The 27,757-nt window shown below is 47.7% G+C and overlaps 1 protein-coding gene across 1 annotated transcript in view; it reads right to left on the bottom strand.

Annotated features, from left to right (window-relative positions):
• The window catches only part of LOC146174816 (uncharacterized), a 212,297-nt gene that overhangs the window by 107,293 nt on the left and 77,247 nt on the right, over positions 1–27,757 (bottom strand). The window contains exons 12-16 of the mRNA XM_084585459.1: positions 18,015–18,093; positions 14,789–14,894; positions 14,672–14,712; positions 12,247–12,369; positions 7,247–7,360 (exon numbers count right to left, since the gene is read on the bottom strand). Coding sequence (XP_084441585.1) covers positions 7,247–7,360; positions 12,247–12,369; positions 14,672–14,712; positions 14,789–14,894; positions 18,015–18,093 — 463 coding nt within the window. The remainder of the gene's footprint in view (positions 1–7,246; positions 7,361–12,246; positions 12,370–14,671; positions 14,713–14,788; positions 14,895–18,014; positions 18,094–27,757) is intronic.

Genomic DNA, 27,757 nt, shown 5'->3' with positions numbered 1-27,757 from the left:
CTCTGCCCAGCTTCATTTGGCTCACCAAGACCGAACTTGCCTGTAATTCCGGATATTTCTTCACTCCCGACCTTAGCATTCCAGTCTCCTATGAGAAAAACGACGTCTGATGATGGGATGCGGTCTAAAAGGCATTGTAGGTCCGCATAAAATCTCTCAACGTCAGCTTCTTCAGCAGCAGTGGTCGGTGCATAGACTTGGATAACTGTTATGTTGAAAGGGTGACCTTGGATCCGAAGTGAAATCATTCGGTCGTTTTTGGGGTTGTACCCTAGCACTGCTTTGCCCATTCTTCTGTTTACTATGAGAGCGACCCCATTCCTTCTCTTGGATTCGTGCCCACAATAAAAGACATAATGGTCGCCGGAGTTAAATTCTCCCATTCCGGTCCACTTGAGCTCGCTGATACCCAAGATATCAATGTTCAATCTGTCCATTTCTCGCTTGACGATATCCAGTTTACCTTGCGTCATAGATCTTACATTCCATGTTGCTATGTGATATATCTCCTTGCAACATCGGACTTTCCGGTCGCTTCCCGACACATCCACAACTGAGCGTCCTTTTGGCTTTAGCCCAGCCGCTTCATTTGTCCTGGAGCTACTAGGAATCGCCCTTTGTTCATCCCCAGTAACATGTGGGACGCCTTCCAACCTGGGGGGGGGGGGGGCTCATCTTCCGGCGCCATGTCGATAATGGTATTGTGACTGGCCATAGGGTTTTCTTGGCAGGAAATACTGGAGTGGGTTGCCATTACCTTCTCCAGTGAATCACATTTTGTCAGAACTCTCTGCCGTGACCAGTCTATCTTGGGTGGCCCTACACAGCAGAGCTCACGACTTCATCGAGTTTCGCAAGCCCCTCCGCCACGACAAGGCAGTGATCCATGTCAGTGCACGTTAAAAATCCCCAGGTGGTCAAAATTATTCCGTAGCCCCCACTACGGCTCCCCGTTCTCTCTTTCCACTCCCACCTTCCTGTTTTCACTTACGGCGCGGTTGAGGTGTCCACAGAAAACAACTGAGACAGTTACCGCGCCTTTCCCTTCCTATAAATAAATATATTTGGTTCACAGGAAGGGAAAGACGCAGTATCTGTCACACTTGCTCTGTGGAGACCTGAACCGCGCCGTAAGGGAAGGGAGGAAGGTGGGAGTGAAGGTGGATAGAGAGAAGGGGGAGCCGCAGTGGGGGGCTACGCAGTAATTTCGACCACCTGGGGATCTTTCCGCTGCGTCCGCTGTGCGCTGACATTGCACAGCGGACGCTTCTTCTTTTCGCCTCCATCAAAACGCCGCCGCCGAGGTCGGGTTCGAACCCGGGAGCTCCGGACACTAGTCGGGCGTCTTACCACTGCGCCACCCCTATATCAATTCCCTCTTTTAAGCTTCACAGCTTCAAGTCTGACAGGTGAAAGTCGTGACCTTGCAGTGCGACACCAAAGTGTTCCACAAGTTTACACTTTAATAATAAGTGGATGACAGGAAGGGAAAGGCGCAGTATTTGTCACACTCGTTTCCGTGGAAAGGAAAGTAAGGTGGAGAGTGAAAGTGGCAAAAGAGAGAGAGAGAGAGGAGCCGTAGTGGAGGGCTGCGGAGTAATTTCGACTCCCGGGGACCTTTATTGTGCATTGACAATGTACCTCGTTTGAGTGGTGAAATAAAGAAGATTGTGCGGAATGGCCGCCTCTTATAAGCGTGTGTAGAGGTGTGGTTTATTCAGTGAACCCAGATGGATCCAGCCGCTCAGGAGGAACTCGCAGCGGAGCGTCAAGCGAGGCGAATCAGCAATGCAGCGACCAACTTCTTCGTCCTCGAGTGCGCCAGCACGCGATGCATGGCAGTGGCTATGATGACACAGATTACCACACTACATTCCCCCCCCCCCCCCCCCCCCGAGTAGAGAAGGAGCCATGCTGGCGACGAATGGAGCCGGGAGGACAGAGAGTACTTGACAGCGTAGTGGGTGTGCATAGATATCGGGGAGATTGCCCCTCGTCTGGTTAACGACATTCGTGGTGGTCTCTATGTAAAAGGATTCCAAAAGTAATCGGGAAGATGGAGTTTCCTTCATGTCCAAGTTTGTGGCGCGGTCCCAATCTTGGACACGAAGAAAACCTTATATTCATGATTTCTTCTGCAATCATTTTACATACAGACCATGACGAATGTCATTAACTGGACAAATGGGAATCTCCCCAACATCTATGCACACCCACTAGGCTGTCAAACACGCTTATAAGAACCGGCCCATTGAGCACATTCTTCTTTGTGAACAAGGGACCCGTAGGGATCCGGAAATGTCATGTTTTAAACTTTTTTTCACTACTTGAAAGTGTACGTTTTCTTCTGCCACTATGTTTGCCCCTCACCAGACAGGCTTTTGTCGAACCCTTGAATACTCTCCGTTAAAAGTCAGATTAATTTATTGCAGCACTGGGATAAATAGTTAACCTTTCCAGAAGTGTCCTCGAGTAATGTGATTGAGCAACATCGAACCTGCAAGACGTCAAGCATCCTAAAACCCATCATCATCAACATATTTTCCTCTATAAGATCCAGAGGGAAAATCAACTGCACCGTTAAAACATCTACCGCGAGACCAGACCAGCATGCCTCAGCAGTGACACGCCTGCCCTCAACCCAGAAGACAACATATCATCAACTGTGCGGCAACCCGTGCACCGAGGGATCATATGAGTGGAGACCCATGTGCACCCTGTGCAAGGGGGCTCACGAGATCGGTTCCAATGAATATGAAAGAAGTTTTACTCTCCCAAAACTGACAGTTCATCACCGAAAGGAACACCCTCAGAAGGCCACAGCCAAAACTCAGAAGAGCACGTCCACTCTTCGCAAGGGAGACCATGGAGAAGAGAATAGCCACACGAAAGGAGGGGCACGTCGCTGAAGTCCCTCAATCACTTTGGCACCGCGAGCAGAATGCGATCTAACACGAGACCACGAGATGCAGTGGAGGGGGGTCGAGAATGACAGGGAGGTGAACGGCGGGAATACAACGGGAACGCACAAAACCAGAACTCCTCGAGCCAACCTCCCAGTTCCATAGGCCAATCCCAGACACCCAAAACCCGAGCTACGAACACCAAGGTGAGCTGGACAGAATAGCCTCCGCTCCCCGCTTCCTCTTCCTTCTCACAGGCCCCGCCGGGGTGGCACAGTGGTAAGACGCTCGACTACTGTGCCGGAGTTCCCTGGTTCGAACCCGACCACGGCGGCTGCGTTTCGATGGAGGCGAAACGAAGTGGCGTCCGTGTGCTGTGCGATGTCAGCGCACGTTAAAGATCCCCAGGTGGTCGAAATTACTCCGTAGCCCTCCACTACGGCTCCTCTTTCTCTCTTTCCGCTTTCACTCCCACATTCCTCCCTTCCCTTACGGCGCGGTTCAGGTGTCCACAGAGCAAGTGTGACAGATACTGCGCCTTTCCCTTCCTGTGAACCAACCAACTTCCTTCTCACAGAAAGATAACATCATAGAGTCACCCCAGGAAGAAAACAAAAACACAGGCAAAGGGGACTACACTCACCACACGCCTCAACGCCATACAATAGATCATGCACACCTAAACAAACCTGAACCCACAACCGAATTTCGGGCCTCAAAACGGACCTACAACCCAACCCATGCTGGGGATATATATCAGCAAACCATTCAGGAACTCAGATCCTTCAGAGAAGAGTTCCGAACCTACCAACAATATAGTAAAACACCAAACACTTGAAACACGCGAAAGCGTTCCGAACACCAAAAGCTGTATTGAAGGAGCAATCTCAGACATCCGCAACGGGCTGCCTGAGAAAAGACAAATCTCGAAGCATTAGACATTTATCTCATATGATCCATCAGACAGTGAGTACACATCTCATCTGAATAAAGACAAACACTGTAGAAGTGGACCTTGCGGGGATTTAAGCGGAAGGAAGCGGCCCTTGTCCTTTACATTTCGCTAGGGATGTAAAAGCAAGAACCACTTACAACAAGAATAAAACTCATAAGTACCTCATCTAATACTACTAACCTCATAGGAATACGTACCAGCAGGACCAATTCTCCACAATACTAGTGCACAGGCATACATGGCCGTACTGCACGAACAGATAATCGAGGACATAAGACACTGCTGTATCACCCTCTTGCTGCTATGAAGAGGCGAGGAAAGTGTTCATATATTAAATGTCCACAGCCCACCTAAAGACCGGCACCTTAGGTTAGACCTCAATAAAAGGTTCCCGGCGCTGGCGAGAAAAGCTCCGTGCTTGATTGAGAGGTACTTCAACATCCCGCACTCTTTGTGGGGATAACCGAAGGCCACACCTAAGGGTCGAAAATTGGGCGAAATTTTTACCCAACAGCGAATCACGCTCTTAAAGGACCCTGCGTTCCCCACAAGAGTGGATAGCGGCGTCTCCTGAGATACCTGCCCAGATCTTACGCTTGTAGAAAACGCAGCTAATCTGAATTGGAGTAATACGGACCAGCACCTGGGTAGTGACCACTGTATCCTCACCACGAGCCTAACTACCGGCAGATACAAAAAGAAGATAGGAACTGCGTGACTAACCGACGGGGAAAAATGGAGGGAAACTCGCCCCCTTTCGAGCAGTCTCATTGGGAACGTAAATGAGTGGATTCGGGACATCAGGAACAGCTTACCCAGTTCACAAAAAAGACCCAGTACAGAGAAGACTGCCCTGTGGTCGAATCGCACCTGCTTATCTGTGGGAGGCGTGGCGCTCACTCACGGAGATGGAGAAAACAGCTACATAATCCCAAGTTACGGCTACACATTGCGCACATCAACACCTAAGCTGAAAAGTGCGCATGTAAAAGTACGCAGAAAAAAAAAAGGCGCCGTATCTGTCACAATTTCTCAAGAAGAAAGTATACAATAGTTGCATCCCAGTCGAAAAAAAACTACAGAACTGTGTCAAAAATACGACAAAATATCCTGTAGTTCTGTCGTAACCATCAAATTTTTCTGTACTTCTATAGTACTTTTCTGTAGTTCTGTAGTTATTCTCTAGTATATTTCTGTTGCCTGTTGTTCTGTAGCACTTTTCTGTAGTAACTACAGAACTTTCTGATGTTACTACAGAATGTTCTGTTGTCACAACAAGTTTTCCGTCCAAAACAGCACAGAAATTCTGTCGTAACATCAGAAAATTTTCTGTAGTTTTTTTCCGACTGGGATATTACCTATATACTCACCTATATGGGGCTGAAACGTGGAGGCTACCAAAGAGGGTTCTACTTAAGTTGAGGACAACACAGGACATGTAGAATTTCATCCTCAAATAGATTCGTTCATGCCTCGGCTGTCAACGTCGCAAGTCTCCTCCTCGTCGTTCTCCTGGCGAGCTGCAGCCGTTACCGTGCCCTCCACGCCCATTTGATCGCATCGGTATTGATTTATACGGCCCGCTCCCGTACACTGCCTCTGGAAATCGTTGGGCCATCGTTGCGGTTGACCACTTGACGAGATATGCTGAAACCGCTGCCTTCCATCCTCCACAGCGTCAGACGCATATTGCCTCATTCATTTTGCAGTGATTCGTCCTTCGCCACGGCGCACCTAGTGAGCTACTCAGTGACAGAGGACGCGTCTTTTTATCTGACGTTGTTGAAGCTCTCCTGAACAAGTGCCACATGACTCATCGAACCTCTACCGCATGTCATCCGCAGACTAACGGACTCACCGAACGCCTTAACCGTACCCTTGGTGACATGCTTTTTAAGTACGTCACCTCCGACCACGCTGACTGGGATGTCCTCCTTACATGTGTGACGCACGCATACAATACTGCTACACAATCAACTACCGGTTTCTCTCATTTCTATCTTCTTTACGGCCGTCACCCTTCTGCTCCACTAGATACCAGTCTTCCCTATCAACCAGACGCACCTGAGTATACCGCTGCTTCTGAAGCCGCTCGACACGCAGAGGAGTGCCGCCAAATTGTACTGGTCTCTCACAACTGACACCTAGTCCCACCAGAAATCCCGCCACGCAACCATCAGACGACACCGCAATTCTCTTCTGGCAGCCTTGTGTGGTTCTGGGTTTCATCAGGTACTCCCGGACTATTTCCAAGTGTCACGGCCCCTGTCGTGTCCTGGAGCGCATCTCTCTTGTCAATTACATTGTGGAACCCCTGACACCCTCACCTGATCTCCGTCGACGAGACTGCGAAACTGTCCACGTCCAGCGCCTTAAACAATATTACGACCCTGCCATTTTGCCCACGCCGTAAGTTGCAAGGGTGGCTCCTCTTCTCCCCGGAGTCCCTTGTAAAGATGAAGATGCGCGTGCGAAGATAAAGAAGAAGCTTCCGAGCGCTGTCGCCAGTGACATCGCTATCGGTGTGTGCGCTAGATCTGCTTGTACGCTGACTGTTCCTGACGTGCTTCTAGGTCGCGTCCCAGTACCTCAATAAACCCCCAACCTACGCTATGAACATGCGCACCTCATTGCGGAACCATTCTGTGTATCAGTGTGTGTTCTTTAGAATAAACTCGACTGATAATCAGCGCTCTTCTCATCTTCTTTCTTGTCCGATGTGTTTCGCGCTGTATCCACAAAACGTCACAACTACTCGGCTTTCCGTGCTACTAAAGTCAACCTGTAGTAAACTGCTACACATTTCCGTTACGTTGGAAGCTATATCAATATTGATAAGATATTCCACTCCTTTTTCTGTTCTGTGTGTTGAAACACGATAGCGGATACGAATAGCTGCTCTACGATTTCAATAAACGGTTGAATAACTACTGTGCTTAGTTCGGATAGGCAGTTTGAAACCTGAGGGGATTTAGACGAAACACGAATAAGTTCTTCTTATTTAGTTTCGGAAAGAACCGATGGCTTTTCTAACGCAGTTTCTATAAGAAATGACTAATGTCTTTCCAAAAAAGACAAAACATCGCTTAGAGTGAGTGCGAACTCGTACGTTTCAGTGTGTTCCCTGTGTTTTCCACATACGCCATACGGAACACTAGTAAATTACAGGAGTGCTCATATAAAACAGTTTACCAGTGATCGGCTGACGATGATACGTGCTCACAGTCAGTGTGTTGTCCAATCACATTTAAAAGCAGAAGCAATTAAAGTTGTACGGTTCGCGAGAAATGGGGAGCATATCAAACAACCTGACCAAAAGAAAACAGGCTTCGCAGATATCTTTGGAGGAAGGGGCCCTGTCCTCGTACCGCTGAGGAGAGACACCCACCTGGAGGGCCTCGAGGATTCCTAGTTGATCCATTATGATGGCGTCCTTCAACCGGTCCAGAGCGGTCCAGCGGCGGGCCTGGGCGCGTACTAGTGCCCCCTCGCTGGCGGCCTCCTGCACGGGGTAACATCGGATTAGGAGAACGCGCTGTGTCAATACACAGTACAGCAAGAGCATAGCAACGCTGTATACAGCACCGTCTGTTCCTTCCTGTGTTGGTGAATGCTGCTTATTCATTAGTGTTTTGTCAATCGCGACGACGCAGTTTTTGTCTCAGCGTGATTGGTTGGCATGACAGGTTGCAGTGACGTCATGCGCGTCACTGAGCACGGAATCAATCAAACCACTGTTAAGCAATGACTTCTTATTTGAAAATTCAAGTTTCATGAATTGGTTTCATAAAATTCAATGACTGCGTACAAATTGGCCGCGATAGCAAAACATCCATTGAAGTCCGACATACCTTAGACGAGTTCAGTTCAGTTCACTTTATTTCCTTAAATATCCCTCGTGAGTGGGCATTACATAAAAGGCAAGATTATACTGAAAATTCAAACAACTCGTAATAAACAATCACTGAACTAAATAGTTGGTTAAAAGGGCTAAAAATGTTGATGGGTATGCAGTATGAAGGCAGTGAATCGAGCGCGTGGGCGCGCAACTTGAAACGGACGGCTGATGTGGTGTGATATGAGGGATACCGTTCAGATGTGTGGCTGTTGTGTATGGTATGGCTGTGATTGGAGAACGTATGGGATACTACTAGTATTTACCTCACCGGAGTGGCGAAATGGTTAGGGCGCACGACTACTGCACCCAAGGTGCGGGATCGAATCCCGGCCTCGGCGGCCGCTTTTCGAGTGAGGCAAAAAGCAAGGCGCCCCTGTGCTGTGCGATGTCAGTGCACGTTAAAGAACCCAAGGTGGTTGAAATTTACGTAGCCCTCCACTACGGCGTCTGTCATAGCCTGAGTTGCTTTGCGACATTAAACACCATAAACCAAACCAAACCAAACCAAACTTGTGTTTCTCGAATAGCTGTTTCCCTGGTTTCAGTTAATTTCTCGAGGGCTGTCCAAGCTGGCCACCTTTATCTTCTGTTTGCCCTTTTAAGTGCATAGATGACAAAGCTTAGGAAAGCGTTTCGAGTTCTGAGGTCTGCTGCTGTTAGCTCATAGGGTAAATAAAGTGGCTATGAGAATAATGTAACAAACCAGGGGCATTACTGCACTGATTTGTCAAATTTCTGTTTGGTTAAAATTGTGAGCACTAATCAATATCACGTTTTTAATTAGTACCTCGTCGTTTTTATCTCAGTAGCGGTGCTTTTTGTATTTACTTACTCTTTGACAAAGTAATGAAGTAGCCTCTTGGCTGGCAAGGCTAAGTGAAGTGGTCTTGGAAGCCCAGCCAGGCGGGCTACAACTAAGCGACACAGGCAACGTCATACGGCTTGGTTAAAATGAGGTCTTATATGCTTTAAAATGAGCATGCGAAGAGCTCAATGGTGAGACTAAATATGAACTAGACTACACGGCAAAAATGGTAAGGGTAACATTAAGAGATAGGAAGCATGCAGAGTGGGTCAGAGAAATAACTCAAGTTACCGACATTCTAGTGGAAATTAAGAAGAAATGGGCATGGGCAGGACATGTAGTGCGAAGAGAGGATAACCGATGGTCGCTTAGGGTAACAAACTGGATTCCAAGGGAAGGAAAGCGTAGCAGGGGGCGGCAGAAAGTTAGGTGGTCGGATGAGGTCAAGAAGTTCGCAGGGGTCAAGTGGATGCAGCTAGCACAGAACCGGGTTAAGTGGAGAAATATGGGAGAGGCCTTCGCCCTATAGTCAGGCTGATGATAATGATGATGATGACACACGGCGCGAGCTCACCCTGACCTCGCGTCCGGTCCGATAGACGTTTTCCCGAACCTCGGCGAAACCGGTTTAAGTGGGCTGTGGAGCGGGGTTTGGAGAGATAATCCTCACGTTCCCTGAGCTACGAGCACAGCCCAATATCCAATGTGGCAGAGCCCACGACCACTTTTGTGAAAAGGAAGGTGTGATGCAGTGACCACAGCATGGTAAGAGGGACTCAAGAAACTAGTAAGGAAGCAGTCTATAAAAGAGTAATCGCTATTCGGGATCTTCCCCCAGAACAAATATTCGCCTTTAAACGGTAAGAACGACCATGAAATTGCAAAAAAATGAGTGGTTATCTTACAGTAGTCATTAGCGATTGCGCAGTAGAAGGCGGCAGGATAGTTATACGCACGTTTTCTCGGAAGGCGAAATATGTGATTAATAAATTGATAAGCGTGAGTGCATCAAACCCCCCAAGGAGAAATAATTCATACAGCTATCAAAGTTCATAGAACACTGAAGGTAAGAGAGTCAATGAAGTACACCAAAATCAAATATGACCTGCAGAACAAGGGAGTAATTACTCAGTAACATCCACCCAAGCTCAGCCATACGGCTACAAAGGAAATCTAAACAGCTTTCTCAGAAACTTCGTAGTTAAAGAAATATTAGTCCTAATCCAGGGGTCGAACTTGGCGCCACCGCCTTTCCGGGGCAGTCGCTCTACCGACTGAGCTAAGCAGGATGGCTAGCAGATCTGAGGGTAGGGCGAAAGGGAATTGATATATAATTCGAAGTGATAATGGTGTTGGTCATATATTTAGGGGCATCCCCCAAGGGGACCAACACCATTCCCACTTCGAGTTATAGATCAATTCGCTCTAGCCGTACCATCTGATCTGCTAGCCGTCCTGGTTAGCTCAGTCGGTAGAGCGACTGCCCCGGAAAGGTGGTGGCGCCAGGTTCTATCCCTGGATCAGGATGAATTTTATTGCGAAAGCAATACTACTCGCACTTTCAAGCCGTCGCGTGACCCAGCCGCAGTTACGTCTTACCCACGTAACGCTGTGACGTCACACCCCACATGACACACGGGCTGACAGGAGCTGTCAGCTTAGGTCTCTCGTTTCACATGGAACGGTTATGTCAGAATCAGCCTGCTAGGACCCTGGCGTTCACGTTACCCCTATAGGCCGCTAAGGCACATTCATACGGCTTGGTTAAAGCGGGGATTAATATGTGGGCTGAGGACGAAGAAAAAGAGAAGAAGAAGAACACTTGGTCACCCGCAGCTAATGCTTTCGCTCAATATTTGGTTCAGCAGCGTTGAACCCTTGTAAAGTTTTTTCTTTAACTACGAAGTTTCTAGGAAAACTGTTTAGCTTTCTTTTGTTGCCGTATGGCCGCGCTTGGATGGATGTCACTGTGTAATTACTCCCTTAATGGAAATCTACTACACCTTGGGCGATTCCCTTAAATATTTGACCGGCTCTACAGAACAGAGGTAAGCTAAAATCTGTCAGACGAAAACTGTTTATAGGCAAACAACAGATGTACGCGTTAAGAAAAGGAGGGAAATACAATTACTGAAATGAATAATGGCGTTCAGAAAACCGACGAATTTTGCACTGATCAATACAGCACATGAAGTAATCAGTACGATAATTTTGGAGGCTGTAGCGATGAAGATTTTGATATAGCCTTTATATATAATCAAAGAGAAAGTACAATGCAAAAGGCTAGAACAGCAGGTGAGGATGAAGTTACTGTAATCTGTTGAGGACGGTGGAGCGTTTGTGCTAGAAAAACGGGTCACCTGGTGTGCGCAATACCTCAAAATCAGGAGTGTACATGAACCTTAAAAAAAAGTCTATATTATCTTAATCCGCAAGAATAGGGATCCAAGGCCGATAAATATCACAGACCACGTGTGATCATGCTGTTTACTAAGGTGGTCGCTAATATAAGCAGAGCAACCTTAGACTTGATTGAGCCAAAGGACCAGCCAGGCTTTCATAAAGGCTAGTCAGAAATAGATCAAATCCGCCCTACAACGCTGGTAATGGAGAATGCGCTGAATAGACAACTTTATATATTCCGAGAAAGCAATTGGATCAGTCGAAATTCCAGGAGTGATGCAGGCACTGTGAACCAGTGCGTAGATTAACGATATGCGAAAGTAAACTAAGATATCTAAAGTGACTGCACAACAACCTCAGTCCTCCATCAAAATGAATGACATTTCCATAAGCAGAGAGTTAGGCAAGCAGACGCTATATCTCAAGTGTTATCTACTGCTTGCTTACATGAAGTCATGAAGTAGTCAGAAATTTGCATTGAAACAGGGAGCGATAAGCGTAAATGGATCCTAATATATCGATACGATTCACTTTTGACATTGCCTTGCTAAGTAACTCAGGAACCCAGTTGCAAAAAATTATCAGTGAACTAGACAGGAAAGCAGAACAGTGGGTATAAAAATTAATATGGAGAGAAATAAAGTAATGATCAACAACCGCAACAGAGAACAGCATTTTATGAAGGGCCGGCTGGAAGCGCTAATACAAAATGCCTATTTGGACGTGTAGTAAATACAAATGTGGACACTTAACAGGAAACAACGAGAAAACCAAAAACAGGGTAGATTGGATCAGACAGGTTCTCTCAGATCATCATTGGTTTTTTATCAATGTATCTGAAAAAAAAAACAAAAAAACAGTGCTGTCACCTCGCGCAGCACACCAATGAGATAGAAACATGGAAGTGAACTGAAAGGATTCAACGTAAGTTGAAAACGCTGTGAACTACGGAAGAGAAAAAGATTGTCATAACGTTAAAATATTGCTGATTTTGGCGAAGCTTGAAGCGCGAAGAAAAGACAGGGACTAGCCCAAGAATCAGCCTTGCTAAATTATTGGTTATAAATTTACAGGGTTTGACGACCCAAAGCAACCCATGCTATGAGCGACACCGTATTGGAGGGTTCTGGAAATTTCGACCGCCTAGGTTGACCGACTGGCTCCGTCGGACCGCACCGGAAACCGCCGAACGCGCCGGTGTCGTGCGCCGACGGAGTGTAGCAGGTCGAGTTTTTCCCGACGAGACGTCGCCGTGCCGATCGCGCACTACGTCGTCGCGTACCTTGTCTTCCCCATCCACGTCCCTCGCAGATGTCAGCCGAAGCATGCCGCTTCTCCATGCGTCGGCGGCGCGAATCGTGGCCTCGTACAGATGGACCAGAGACGTCGAATTTCCTTGACGCGGCTGAAAAAGTGAAGGATGAAAAATTGATGGAGCAAATCAAAGTTAGCAGATTTGAACTTCGTGTAACAGAATTTGATATTTTATGTCCAAAAGCGGCGCGGGAGAAACGTAACTTAATAACAAAACGTGGTTGTGGGCCTGTTTGTGGGGCATCGTAAGGAACAAAGCCGCAAAAGCGACAGAGCAGAGGCCTCTGTCCTGTCGATAATGCGGTTTTGTTCTTTATACGTGACAAATAAACGAAGTTGTGGTAGGGAGCCGCATATTAATCTGTTACGGGTTACTAGGTAGAAAGTTGAGCGAGTTGGTAATTAGACATGATTGACATGACTGGTTACTTAATTGCCGAAAACTTGACATACATCGCATAACAGTAGACGAGACAAGCTCTCGATTCGTCCACGTATATGAAAATAGCCGCCAATGTCTGAAGCTATAGCTTCCCTTCCGATTTGCGTGTTCCCATCGTCCGCCTTTTCTGGCTTTTGCGTTCAAATTTAATTTCGGAAGCACTATGATTTTAAAATTTATTTTTCTAGCTGATAAATATGCCTTTTGCTGGTGAAAAACATCAACATAGACTGTAAGTACACTTGTAATTTATTGCGCACACTAATTTTTGCTGCACCTTTGTATATTGCACTGCCTTCACTCCCATGCCTCGACACCCGCATTTAATCGCCGCCAGCCATAAATAGCTTGACAAACATTGCATCCTATTGTAGTCGAACGACAAGATTAAGGTCCCGTGTCCCTATAAATCCGGTACCGCCGTTAGCAGCGGTGTTGGACGTAAGTGAAAAATCATGATTGGTTGAAAAAGTCACCACGTCTTATCAGCGTGAGCTCACCTTAAAACCAGCACGAAGACAGAACATACGAAAAGAGAAGAGCACGAGTCGAGACTGGACTAACAAGTGAATCTTTATTGAAGGAAATGGGGAGAAGAAAACTCGCACAAAGATGCGCGCTCCTCTGCAAGTTTTTATTTGTCTCTTTGCATCAATAAAATTTCACTTGTCAGACCATTCTCGACTTGTGCTCTTTTCTTCTCGTGTGTTCTCTCTTTCGGCTGGTTTTAAGGTGAATCAGTGCCAACGCGCCCAGTCGTCAGCCTAGGCAGAACACGAGCGGCAATTTAAAACACTTCTCAATGCTCACGTTGAATGTTGCATCACGTGTGAAATGAAATGAGCTAAAGCATTGCATACATGCGAAATAAAGCGTCGATTACTTTATTTATGTGCGCTAGTCGGTTCGTCACCCCTTGTCGCATTGATTTATTGTTCTTTATTGGCGCCTCCAATCTTTCCACGCTGTCTAATATTTCGCGCAAAACGATAGCTGCATTATATGATTTAACTTTCTAAAGAAATATTGAATACCTTTAATGGAGATTTTAGGAATTCTTCAAGTAAGTGCAAAGGCAAGAATTTTTCTTGCGCTCTCATTGCTTGCAACAAACTTTCGTCATAATCGTAATAATTTTTAAAAAAGATCCCGATCCCTAACGTGGTAGGAATCATCCATCTCAATTAAACGATCCGGAGCTCCCACTCGAGACTTGTTCATTTACGGCTGAAATTCCAAAGTAGATTTCCTCCCGTACTGAGAACTCGCATTTTACCGCACGGTAGATAAGTGTAACATGGACTGCTGGACTAGGAGGTCCACCAGTTATGACTCTAAAAGAGCCTTTTGGTACTTATTAAAAGGTATTTATCGATCCATCTATCCATCCAGAAGAAATAGTTGTGATTGCGCACCGACCAAGCGCGCGCCTTTCGTGGGAACGCCTACGAGGGCGTCGTCTGGTGGGAAGAGAAGGAAATAGGCTGTGCATTGACTTTTTCTTGACACTGGAGAGGGGCGAGTTTTTCATAAATACTTCTTGCTTCTTGGTACCTATCTATGGACAAAAGACAATTTGAGCGGGGTGATAAAAACCGTGCTACCTAAGCCGCCACGATAGTCTTATGACTAGCATGTTCTGTGCCCACATTTTGAGTCCGAATACGTAATATATAGTTGGTCTACCTATAAGATATTAGGCGCTTGTCGTAGGCTAGTCGTCACCTCTCGGTTATGCGTTATACCAAACATTTCCCTTTCGGTATCAGTAGCTGTCCGGACCTTCTATAAAGCACAAGTGAAAATATTTTGTCTGCGTAGCTGACAACATCTTGCGTCGGTGCTCTTTTATGGTTCGGTGAGCGCAGACAGACATGTCAGGGTTTTATTCCCAATCTGCAGTCGTGTCAGAGCACACGGGAAATAGTGAAAAAAGAAATCAGCCACTTACGTCCTCAACGGCCTCAAAATGTTCACTCATTGGGCTGCTCGCTGGAAAGAGAAAACTGAAATCAACCGCCAAGCGACCCAGCGATTCTTGGGAGGCGCATTGTGCTGCTGCTCTCACCTCGATGAACGATGCTTGCTCTTCTTTTGGGCGGACTCGGAGAAGCCCTGGTGGTCCCGGCTGGTGAACCTTTCCCAGAGACGTCATCTTTGGCAACGTTCCACACCTGAGAACGAACATTCGCAAACAGCCTTCTTGTATTACTTCTGTGCATTCGGCCCATTATTCAACACCACCCGGCCTTTTTCAAAATCTCAAACACAAAGCCAATCACGAAATGCAACGAGAAGGAGAATGTGGTAGCACATAATTTTTGTTTCCAAGCTTTTTAAGTGGTAGGTCTCTACTCTAGGTAGAAACCCACAAAGCATGCCTGGCCACAAGCCTCACTGAGTACATAGTGTGCTATGTGGAGCTCGCACATGACCACTTGACTTACTGACCCTTTATAACCACATAACTGAGCGCTCTACAAATTGCACATCATAATTATGTACATTAATTATCTCATTTTGATTACAATTGAACTTTGCGGTAAATCAAGTCATAATTACCTTATTGAGCTTCGGGACTCACATATACCACGCACTTAAATCAAAACTTAACGTTATAAAAAAAGAGCCTTGCGCTTTATACGTAGAGCAAACCCATACACGGACGCACTCCAATCTTCCGTGAGTTTAGTAAAAGGCGTTTTTGCTGCCAGAGATTACAGATAAGCATGTGCGGCTATAGACAAAAGTAATCATTACTCTTCTATACAATCTTCTGCTCTCATACACCCGTCTCATGAAACATCATTTTGAATTCTGTTTTAACCTTCAAATCATTAATAACGTCTATGCTAAACGAACCCCCATCTATGCTGCTAACACAACTTGGAATAAGCTTCCTGTAAATTCAAAAACAGGCCACACTTCTGTCGCTGGACTTAAAGTAGTTCTACCGGTTTGTCCAGTATTAAACGCCTTTATAAATTAGGGTAGCACTATTATCATTTAACATTTTTTTTTAATTTTGGTGAGCAACTATTTGTATACGTTTTGCCAGCAGGCTACCTCATTCTATACGAGTGTTGTCGTATGTGCACTTCCTTTTTATCTTATTTTTTTCATTCTGTGCTTAACTGCTCTATATTTTTGTTTGAGTCATCCTCTGAGTTTGTCTGGCTACTTACTTTTCTGTAGATATTGCATGGGTCCAAGTCTAGCCAAGAATGCAAAGGGTTCTGTTGACTTATATGTATGTATGTTTGTTTAAGTACTTCCAGCAAAATAAAATTCAGTTGAATATATTGTTGGATAACTTATGTCAAGTGTATTTGCACTGAACTGTAGGTGTTAACTACATTCAATTAGTTAATTTTGCATGAAAGTTCCACTTTCCTCTACAGCATCGCCATATATCATTTAATAGCCTATGTCAAGTACGTTTTTTTTGCGAAGTTTATTGCCTCAGGGCATAAAAGGAATGTTATGATGGATGAAGGGTGTGGTCAAATAAATGAAAAAAGGTTGGCTGATGCAATGAAATCGAGGAGTGAACGATTATGCGGTCCCAGTGTCCAAACAGCATATGACTGCGGGCTATGGGGGGAGAGGCCAGCTGCCACCAGGTGCCGGATCCGCGTTGGCTTCAACGCTGGACAATCCACACAGTAGGTGATGGATGTCAGCTTCTATATTTCTAGACTGGCAGATGGGGCACCCAGGGTGTGAATATAAATACCGAAATTGTGGCCACTTTCGGGTCACTGCTGGTGTTAGTGCCACCCCAACTGTAATCCTCCGAAGCGCCACCTCCTCTGCACGGGTTAGACCGCGGGGGAGGCTTACCGTACACGGAGGTATAAGAGCACGTGTACGGCGCCGGAGGTGCTTCTTTCTTGTTAAAAGCAGGGTGGCATTATCCAATTTTATGAGGTTTGGCGATGTCGAGGTTGAGTTTGAAAGGCGGGTCGCAGAATCCACTTGGCTTTGAGCACTTACAAGGTCACGTGGAGTACATTCAATACGAGTTAGATGTGGTATGCGAGCCGCTAGACTGTGTATGTTTTGGTAGATTTCTGGGCTACTACTAACGTGTCTAAGTAGCTTTGTCACCTGGAGGGCATCAGTACATATGACAATACGGGCCGTGGGAAGCATGGGAATGGCGGTCACAGAGCGAAGCGCCTCTTGCACTGCAAGCAGTTCCGCACGAAAAAAAAAAAGATGGAGGTTCCGGTAATTAAAACGTTGATGTCTTGTTCAGTGAAGACTTGCTAGGACAGTAAATGTCGAATTCTTGCACTGACTTACTTGCATATCCTAAATATATACTGTTAATTGTGTATAAAATTTAGCTTTCAGCTATAAACTCAACTCATATATTGTTGGATACTTTATATCGGGCATGACTCTACTGTGCTCATTGCAGGTCTTAACTAAAAAGTTCATTTTGATTAAAAATAAAATTTTGTATGTATTGTTGAAAAGGTCTCGAAGGGTGGAATCCCAAATCAAGCGCAAAATTGTGCAAAAAAAATTTGTAAACTCGATCTCATGATCATCTAACTTGGTCCCACCATGGCCAATCCGTTGCCAGTATTTTTTTTTTTCAGCTTGCTCTGCACTATGAATTCGCGTGAGAACCTGACAAATGTCTTACACGCCCTTCCGTATTCATACGCAAACATGCGGGTTCCGAAATTTTCCTCCCAGTGAGGCGCAAAGGATAACCAGCCTTCAGCCGGCATATAGCTCTATGGTTCTATCATGCTTCGATAACCAGGCCCTGTGGGATACCTAGACGCGCCTTTTTTTATTGCTATTGCTGTATTGCTTGTTAACTTTCCGAGGTAGGTACTAGTATAGGCTTCCATGCACCCTGCATTTAAGTTACTATTTGCCTGCAGATTCATCGTCATGACCAACTCCCATTACTATGATCGCCACCGCAGGACAAATGTCACTCCTATTTATTCTCCTGAGCCATGTCATTTGCTAATAGCAGCAAATCTACGCTCACATTTGCTAGTCTCGCGATATGGGAGAAAAGGAATTTTCGCTCAGCTACACAAAGGGTTCCTGGAAAATGAGCATGTGCCAATCTAGGCCGAGAGCCAGGTATGATGTGACCTCTGCTCGCGCAGGTGAACTGGAATAAATAGACAGGCATTTTTCCACAACTGAATGAAGTTAAGCTAAAGACGATAACTGTGTAGTTTTCATAAATGTAGCGAGCCACACTACCCCCATCAAGCTGGAATATGAGCACTGTCCGTGTAGCCATCAAGGGGACTCACCTCGGCTTGCGCCGTATCCTCAAGCGGTGAAGTCTGTGCGCTCCTATCCAAGAGGCTTATCGGCGCCTGTGAGGTCCACCTGAAATTGCCGGTGTTCACGATCACGTCTGTGTGATAAGTGAAACCTGCACATTATTGAGAAGAATGCTGAATAATTTACCAGGAGCTTTCGAGAATTCCGTAATGCATGGTAAAAAGCAAGGCACATTTTAAGTGATCTCAGGCGCATTGCAAGGATTCGCGTCATCCGCGTCGTTGCTCAGAAGCATGAATTACTTTGCATTTTAGGAGTGCAAAGAGCCAGCGAAAAAAAAAAGTGGCAGTGACTTAGCTCGGCTACACCATGATATACGTTGCGAGAGCTGCTTTCCTCTGGTTTGGCATGTTGCCGAGGCTTGTGAGCATATATTGATTAGCAATGAATCGACATTGGTCGTCACATATCATTTTCTTCCTTTCATGCACAGAAGGAAAGACGGCCGGGTGATCAGTCAAGAAACATGCGGCTGTTGAATCTTTTATGCGGCTGTTTTAATGTATAGATTATCTTTGATATATGAGATCAATGGCAGCCCCCACTTTGTGGTTGGGACTTTAGGATTTGTTGCCACATTAAGTCTAATTTCTGTTTCATATGATGATTGAATGAGTCCTCCTCCCTGTGTTGATGCCCCCCCCCCCCCCTCCACGTCTTCTTGATCTTCTGAAGGTAGCATCTGAGCTGCTATGCGCCGCCAGTTACGCTCTGCATCCTGGCGTCTCCGCTTGGCGAGACGTTCTTCTCTCCGTTCAGGAATGTCTGCTGCTTGCTTCAGTTCAGTTCAGTCGTGTCCGACTCTTCGTGACCCTATGGACCATATCACGCCACGCTTTCCGGTCTCTCACTATCTTCCTAACATCACATAACTTCATCTGCAGCGCACCGAGGATGCCATCTAAGCATCGCGTTCGCTGCCAACCCCTTCTCCGGTGACCCTCAACCTTTCCCAACATCAGGGACTCCTCTCTTGTCATCAGATGACCAAAGTAGCTGAGCTTTAGCTTTAGAATTTGACCCTCCAATGAGCAGTCAAGGTTTATGGTCGGCAATATCGACTGATTTGATCTTCTGGCAGTCCAAGGAACTCTCAAGAATCTCCGCCAGCACCACAATTCAAACGCGTCAATTCCTCGGAAGGCGCTTAGCCTTTCGCTATTCATTCTATCTCTGCTGAATGACCAATTGCCAGCCGACAACTACTGGATCCGGGGAATTGAGCTTTTTCTGTCGATGCCGCGCTAAGCGGCGGCCCGACTGCCTTTCATGGGAAATAACTGTGCTGCGGCTGCCGCGTCTCGCCTCCGTTGTGCATGCGCAGTTATGCGCATAGCTAGCACGTGGCATCCACGTGACGTCAAGCGCAACTCCGAGGGTGATGTGGGCACGTGGCCCTCGCTGCGACAGCCCGCCAGCTGCTCCTCTTTAGTTGCCGCGCATGCGTATAACTGCGCGCCGATAGCACCTGCTTCTCCACTCCGTGGCGCATTCCACACATTCCAGAGCGGCTCCACAGCAACGTGCTCGACTGCAGTAGCCGCATATAGCTCTCGCTCAAGAACAGAACACTACACTACGCGAAAACACGCGCCCATATTCCATTACGAATGCATGTACGTGTCCTCTACTGGTCCAGCACCTTGTCTTCCACGCATTTTTCTTTGGCGTAATCGACCACATTTCAGCCATGGCATATTGTAGCCGAGCTAAGCGACAGCTTCCGCGGCTAGCAGTTAGAAGAGCGCGAAGGTGGGAATTCCCTTCCCATATTTAAGAGAAGGTGAAGGGGACAGATGGTAAGAGGTGACTTATTGATTTGGAGGGTACGACAGGTGCAAAAGAATGCGCAACCAGAAGCTAGCAGCCATAGTACGAACCCGGAGGGTGGATACTATGGAAAGATAAAGTTATGACGTGGACCGATGCATGCGCAACCTAAAGGAAGAAGCGGAAAGGTGACTGCTGATAAAGAAGCACATGGCGAGGTTGGAAGAATGGCAAAGCAGGAAGACTACGGTGAAACATGGAGGACGGGATATATGACAGGAAAGTTAGACGTGCAGTGACGGAAAAATGAAAGGAGAAAGCGTAGGTGGAACTTGGAGGACGAGAGTAGACAGGAAGAGATATCACACGCAGTTAGCGACGGCTGATGCTTAAAATGGCGCGGTGAAATGCAATTGCAAGAGAAATGCGCACAATTCGCAGCACGTGAAGCCTGAGACGGGCTCATCAGCTGTGGCCCCTTCTTGTTATAATACCTAGACTCGTCATTGAGAACCTGGCATTGGTCCAGAACCTGGAAAACAACACCTTTAAGGCGAAAGCCCTTAATGGCTCATGCTCGTGGCCACGGCCTTGTCTGTTCGTCCGTCCGTAACGCTTTAGTTTGATGATGTAATCAGTGTTGTAGCATGTTGTACCTTGAAATTATTGATGACGTCATCAGTGGTGTAGTTTTTCGTACTTCGAAAATAACGACTTCATCAGTAGTGTAGTATGTCTTGCCTTGAAATAAATGATGACGTCATCAGTGGCATAGTGTGGCGTGCCTTGAAACTTATGATGACATCATAAGTGACGTAGTTTGTCCTACCTTGAAATTGATGACGTCATCAGTAGAGAAGTATGTCGTACTTCACATAAATGATGACGTCATCAGTGGTGTAGTATGTTTTACCTTGGAATAAATGACGTCATCAGAGGTGTAGTATATGGTGAGTTGAAATCAGTGTGAATATGATGTTAACGCATGGTGACGTCAAGACAAGTGATGACGTCTCCAGGCGACTCACGCCGCCTGATTGCGATGAGATGGACGAGAGGCTGCAAATGTATAAGGAAATCTTAAAACACTACAAACCGAGCAGTAGGTCCCTGCCACCACCGGTTCAATTCAGTCGTTCAGTCGTGTCCGACTCTTCGTGACCCTATGGATCATATCACGCCACGCTTTCCGGTCTCTATCTTCCTAACATCACATAACTCCATCTGCAGCGCCTCGAGGATGCCATCTAACCATCGCGTTCGCTGCCTACCCCTTCTCCGGTGACCCTCAACCTTTCCCAACATGAAATCTTTCTCTAACGACTCCTCTTTTCTTATCAAATGACCAAAGTAGCTGAGCTTTAACTTTAGAATTTGACCCTTCAAATAGCAGTCGGGGTTTATGGTCGACAATATCGACTGATTTAATCTTCTGGCCGTCTAAGGAACTCTCAAGAGTCTCCACCAGCACCACAATTCAAACTTGTCAATTCTTCGGCGGTCAGCCTTCTTCACAGTCCAACTCTTGCATCCATACATCACAACTGGAAAGACCATAGCACGAGTTATACGGATCTTGGTTGGCAGACTAATGTCTCTGCTCTTTACTAGGCGGTCAAGGCTAGTCATGGCTCTCTTTTCCAGAAGCAGACGTCTCCTAAGTTCATGGCTGCAGTCTCCTTCCGGGGTAATCTTGGAGCCCAAGAAGAGAAAATCTGTCCACTTCCACTTGTCCCTTGATGCTCGAGGACTTGATAGGGCAAGACGCCATGATCTTTGTCTTTTTAATGTTTAGTTTAAGCCCAAACTTCTCACTCTCTTCTTGTACGCGGATAAGAAGTCTCTTTAGTTCCACTTCACTTTCTGCCATTAAAGTGGTATCATCCGCATATCTAAGGTTGTTGATACGTTTTCCAGCAATCTTCACTCCCGCTGAAGACTCGTACAGACCGGCCTTCCTCATGATGGACTCGGCATATAGGTTAATTGACAGGGCGACAGTATGCAGCCTTGTCTCACTCCTTTCTCAATCGGAAACCAATCAGTAAGACCATGCCCAGTTCTGACTGTGGCCTTTTGCCCTTCATACAGCTTCCTGAGGAGACAGATGAGGTGAATTGGAACTCTCATCTCTTGGAGGGCTTGCCACAATCTGCTGTGATCTACGCAGTCAAACGCTTTCGCATAATCAATAAAGCAGAAGTAGATGGGTTCTGGAACTCTCTTGCTTTTTTCATGATCCAGCGAAGGTTGGCAATCTGGTCTCTAGTTCCTCTGCCTTTGCGAAACCCAGCTTGCACGTCCGGAAGCTCCCGATCTACGTAGTGCTGCAGCCTACCTTGGAGGATTTTCAACATCACCTTGCTAGCATGCAAAATAAGCGCGATCGCGCGGTAGTTGGAACAATCTTTGGCACTGCCTTTCTTTGGGATGGGGATGCAAACTGACCTCCTCCAATCCTGTGGCCACTGCAGGAGGCCACCACCGGACCGAACGTTAAATAACCAGAAGGCCGTCTCTTGGCGGCGCCTGCAAGCTGAGAATTTTCCGAGTCCCGTCTGGCTGCTCCACACACAAGTGGAGGAAAAGGCGGATGATAAATGCGAAACCTGTGGAGAAAGCGGTACTCTGGATCATATAATCTGGCAATGCCTTCATTCCCCTGGTGCCAAGGAAAACATAAATAGTAGGGAAGCCTAGGAACTGCTACTAGGGAGCGAGTCCCCCGCCAACCAGCAGCAAGCTGTCCGCCTGGCGGCTGAAGCCGCGAAGAAACACTGTCACTTCGCCTGTCTTTAGTCGCGGAGGCCCCGGCCTCCGTCCCATAGGCCTGCATGCCGGGGGCGGGGAGTAGGGGGCCTCCTACATCTGGGGAAAAATAAAGTTCTTAACAACAACGGAGCACACGCGAGACTCGGAGTTGACTAGCCTAGTGAAGCTTTTCGCTTCAAAAGCGCTTCGAGTCACCGGACAGTAAGACAGTTGAATGCGTAGATGCGGCGAGTGGGATGTTGGGTGTAGCGGTCGCCTCGGTAGTCGACGGCCGAGGCGCCCCAGTATCGGCAGCCACTATCATAAGCCGCAACTCCGTAACAGGTGAAGAAGTTGCGATAGCGATCGCTTGCGTTTGAATGGAAGCCAAATTCTTAAATAGTGATCGAATAACAGCCGTCTACAATTACGGAAAGGGCTGTATTGCACCGGAAGGGATGAGAATCTCAACCGCGAAACAGATGAATAGAAAAGTTAGCTTAATATGAACTCCAGCGCACGCGTCTGTTTCTGGTAACGAGCGGGACACGAGTTAGCCGGAGCTCTCTACTTCCGGGTAAAGGCCCGTTCACACTTGCGACTAGCAGCGGTCGCGCGACCGTTTTGGTCGAAAAGCGACAGTCGCAAATGGTCGCATCGGTCGAAAAGCGACTGCCGCGGGGCGATCGGGCACTGCTCGAATTTTCAGTCGCGCGACTACTAGTCGCAAACCATTTCACCAATCAGCGAGGTCCCGGAGTACTCGATCGAGCACCTTCTCAATGCAATTAAAGAATACCCCTACCTTTTCAACAAACGGCACCCGGAATTCAAAGGCAGGGAGAAGGATATGGCCTGGGAGGAGATTGGAAAGATATTCGAACTATCCGGTAAGTACCATGGACTTTTGAGAAATGGGTTTTTCACGCAGGCGCAACATTTTATATTGACACCACGGTGAATGACACAGTCTATTCGGCGTCGGCGTTCTCCTGAAAGCAGGAGAGCGCGGTATGCGCACGGGCTCGCCTGAAAAAGCTGAAGTGTCTGGCAAGCGGCCGCTACCGACGTTCGCTGTCATCGCTCCCAACTGTGCCTGACGAACGAGAAGGCGACAGTCGCAAGTGTGAACATCGGTAGTGGCGAGCTCCTCTCCTCTGGTCGCGCGACTGGTAGACGCGCGACCTCATATAGTCGCAAGTGTGAATAGACCTTAACAGTGGAGCCGCCCGATTTGCAGAACATAGACGAAGGTCTATTAAATTTTACAGAAATAGTCGAAAATTATAGACAAAGCAGAAAACTGGCGCCACCACCAATAGTGTGCGCTACAGTCTAAGTAATAAGAGTTTGAGCAACAAATGGGAGACCGCATTGCGACGTCTGCAGGTAAGGAATTACATATAAGAGTTTGAGCAACAAAGGGGAGACCGCATTGCGGCGGCTGCAGGTAAGGAATTACATACACTCGGTCTGGGACTACCTCGTCCAGAAAGATGAGACAGGACGATAAATGCAAGCCACGTGGCGAGAGAGGGACTTCGGGAATGTGCTATCTCCCCAGGGGCAAATATAAAAATAGATAGTAGAGAATCCTGGGAAAGCCTTCTGTGGAGCAAGGTCTCAACTCAGCAGGCGCAAGCCACCCGCTTGGCGGAAGAGGCCGCGGGGAACTAAGACCTCTTTGCCTGCCTCTACTGCGGATGTTCCGGCCCCCGTCCCCTAGGCCTGCGTGCCGGAGGCGGGGAGTAGAGGACCTTTTTTTCTGGTGGAAATAGTTGTTCACACACGCACACGCATATACGAAGCTGACCCCGCCGGGCGTTCGATCCAGGCGTCCGTGCGGCGCCTTTCATTTGGCGCTTCCTCGAATGCCACCCCACAGAGCATATAGAAGCAGACGCAGTACAGCAGGCAGCAGCGACGTTTGTAATAATAATAATTGGTTCACATGAAGACAAAGTAGCAGTAATAATAATAATAATAATAATAATAATAATTGGTTCATAGGAAGGGAAAGGCGCAGTATCTGTCACACTTGCTCTGTGGACACCTGAACCGCGCAGTAAGGGAAGGGAGGAAGGTGGGAGTGAAAGTGGATAGTGAGAAAGGGGAGCCGTAGTGGAAGGCTACGGAGTAATTTCGACCACCTGGGGATCTTCACAGCACACGGACGCCTCTTCGTTTCGCCTCCGGACAGAAGGGAGAAAGCAGAGAAGAAATAAACGAAGAGGGAGAGAAAGAGCGCGCCGCAACAGCCGTCGCCCACCACCTTAGCGGTGGAGGGTGCAATGACGGCCTACAACAGATAAAAATTCGGTGACAGGCTATATATCAGCGCATGTTAAAGATCCCCAGGCGACCTTTTAACGCGGTAGCGTTAAGGAGCTCGTGTCGCAGAAAAGCCGGTGTCGTCGGCGTCCAGTGAGCGATAAATCCCGGCATGCACTTCATAAATAAACATGCACTTCATAAATAAAAAGCAAGTTCCAAGATGGGCTGGGTGGGAATCGAACCAGGGTCTCCGGAGTGTGAGACGGAGACGCTACCACTCAGCCACGAGCTTTTTTTTTTCTTTACTGCCTGTTTTGAGTTCACATCAATTCAAAAAAGATCCACAATAATGGTAAAACTCGCAACAACCAGACTTCAGCTGTCACGAAAGGTTTAAAATTTTTTGAGGACAGCCAGTTCATCGAGCACACTGATCCAGTCAGGTGGATCAGAAAGCACCCGATACGTTTCTCTAAGGAGCAGCACACTCTCGATAAAGTTCTCGCGTACAGAACGCGTGTTGACATCTGCATGTTGCACTTGCATCCTTGTTTTCCACAGGCTGTGGAGGCCCAAGACCATGACTAAATCCAAAGGAATACCCTCACTCTCGACTGGAAGGAACCGTATGCCATACGGATCTAACGGAAGGTCTTTCTTTAGTGTTCTCTGGAGAACATCCCAGTGAAAGACTGGGTCCCAGCAATCCAGAATTCTGGATTGCTGGGCACTCAGCCACGAGTTCGATACCTGAAAGCGGTACAAAAGCGCTTCTAGTGAATGCGGTGTTGCCTTAGAAACATGCCGTAGAACGTTATACTGCAGTGTATATCGGTAATTATGAGCATATTACTTACAGAAGTCGCAGTTACACGAGTAGCGAAGTACGTTTCCGCTACATTTCTTCTGCGCACATGCAGAGCCATCTTGCGGCAAACACAGAAGAACCCCTCCTCGCAATGTGCGGCGCTGCCCCGACACGTGGCGCGCCACTCGCCCCTGACGTTTGGCCGTGCACCCTCACAGGTTGTAGAATCAAGCGTCTTTCCTTTCTTTAGATCACTATCTTCGCTCACCCGCTTCTCCCCTTCGGGCCGCGCGGGTACCGGTGCGAGGATGCCCCAATACCCTTGCGTTTAGTAAGTTTTCTCGACGAGGTGCAATAACGCTATCGCGTTCCACTCTTGAAGGCGAAGCTTAAGCGTCCTCCAAATTTTTGTGAAGTTCTTTCTGTGATTCCGATATGCCAGGACAACAACGCTCGTGTTACGCGATAAGGAAGGCGACGCAAGGACAGATACCTTACTAAAGGGGTGAGTTGGCCAGCTGGCCCTGTGATTTGGTTATTGGGCGTCCACGCCGCCATTCTTGCAAGGCTCGCGTCGCTGCGAGGGCACTTGCGCGTTCTCGCAATGCCAGGAGCCAAGCGGCTGAAGCCTTTTACGTTTTTCGGCCGTGTGCCGCAAGGCACCACAATGCTAGAACTGACGAAGATCCTAATAATAATAATAATTGGTTCACAGGAAGGGAAAGGCGCAGTATCTGTCACACTTGTGTCTGTGGACACCTGAACCACGCCGTAAGGGAAGGGAGGAAGGTGGGAGTTAAAGTGGAATGAGAGAAAGAGGAGCCGTAGTGGAGGCTACGGAGAATTTCGACCACCTGGGGATCTTTAACGTGCGCTGACATCGCACAGCACACGGACGCCTCCTCGTTTCGCCTGCCATCGAAACGCTGCCGCCGAGGTCGGGTTCGAACCCGGGTATTCCGGACAGTAGTCGAGCGTCTTTACCACTGCCCCACCCCGGGACGAAGATCCAAGTGAAACGTTTTTCGAAAACGGAACTTGGTGGCATTCAAGATTTCACAGGCGGGGAGTTCGAGATTTTCCTGAAGACTCTGGCTGCTGTTAAGAGATTCCTGAAGGATCCCGTCATAGATGTTTAGGGAACCGCAGTGACTTTTTAGTATCGGGGCACGCGCGCGAATCTGGTGCGCGTCTTTGGCTACTCATCGGAACACCATGACATCGAGTTGGCAAGTCCACTGCAGCCCTTTGGAAAAATGGTCAGCGTTGCTCGCGAGACCGTCCCCGGTTTCCCGTTCGTCACTACGGGGATCCGACGGATCAAGATAGAGATGAAGTCTGAGATTCCGAACTTCCTGGATGTGATTGATACAACCATCCAGTGCGAGTATGAAGGAGTCAAGAGGGTATGTCGCAAGTGCGGATAGGAAGGCCACATGGGCGCGAATTGCAACACGCCACAGTGCGAGCGTTGCGGCGCGTATGGGCATGAAATGTGTGATGCCGTGTGCCCTAAGTGTGGTGAGGACCACGCTGTAAAGGCACGTAAGAAGAGGACGTTTGCATCTGTGTTAGGGAATGAAGACGTGAATGAACAGCCAGCCGATTATTGGGAGCAGCCGCACGAGCACTCGCGCTGGCATCCCCTGAGAACCCGAATGAAACCGAGACGCAGGGTGACGCGTCCACAAACGCCATCACCGAGGAAGATAGCAAGGAGGCGACGGCTGCGGCCGCGCCATCTGAAGAATTAGAGGACAAGCAAGCAGAAGTTGTCTATGAAGACCACGAGGTGCCCCCAACCTCCGCTGCCGGGATTGCGGTTACGGACATTGCCGCACCCTCTACAGCACTCGAACAGAACCCCAGAAAGAAAACTAAAACTGGGCACTGCCAGATGCCCTCAGTGGCCGCCACGGTAGAGGAACAAGAGTGTGCAGCCGGCGTCGCTGCCGCAACAAAAGACCGATCGGCTGAAACTGAAGATGAAGAGAGGGACATGGATACCACCACAGTGCGCCCCAAGCGCAGTCCCAGAAAGAAGAAAACCAAAAAATCAGCGCCATCAACATCATCGGAATCTTCCGCAGACGCGTCGTTGACGAA

The sequence above is a fragment of the Amblyomma maculatum genome, chromosome 11 (assembly GCF_055883805.1).
Source record: "Amblyomma maculatum isolate TAMU_Amacu chromosome 11, ASM5588380v1, whole genome shotgun sequence".
NCBI lineage: Eukaryota > Metazoa > Arthropoda > Arachnida > Ixodida > Ixodidae > Amblyomma > Amblyomma maculatum.
Note: the sequence above shows the minus strand (reverse complement) of the source record. Positions and strands in the feature narration are given on the sequence as shown.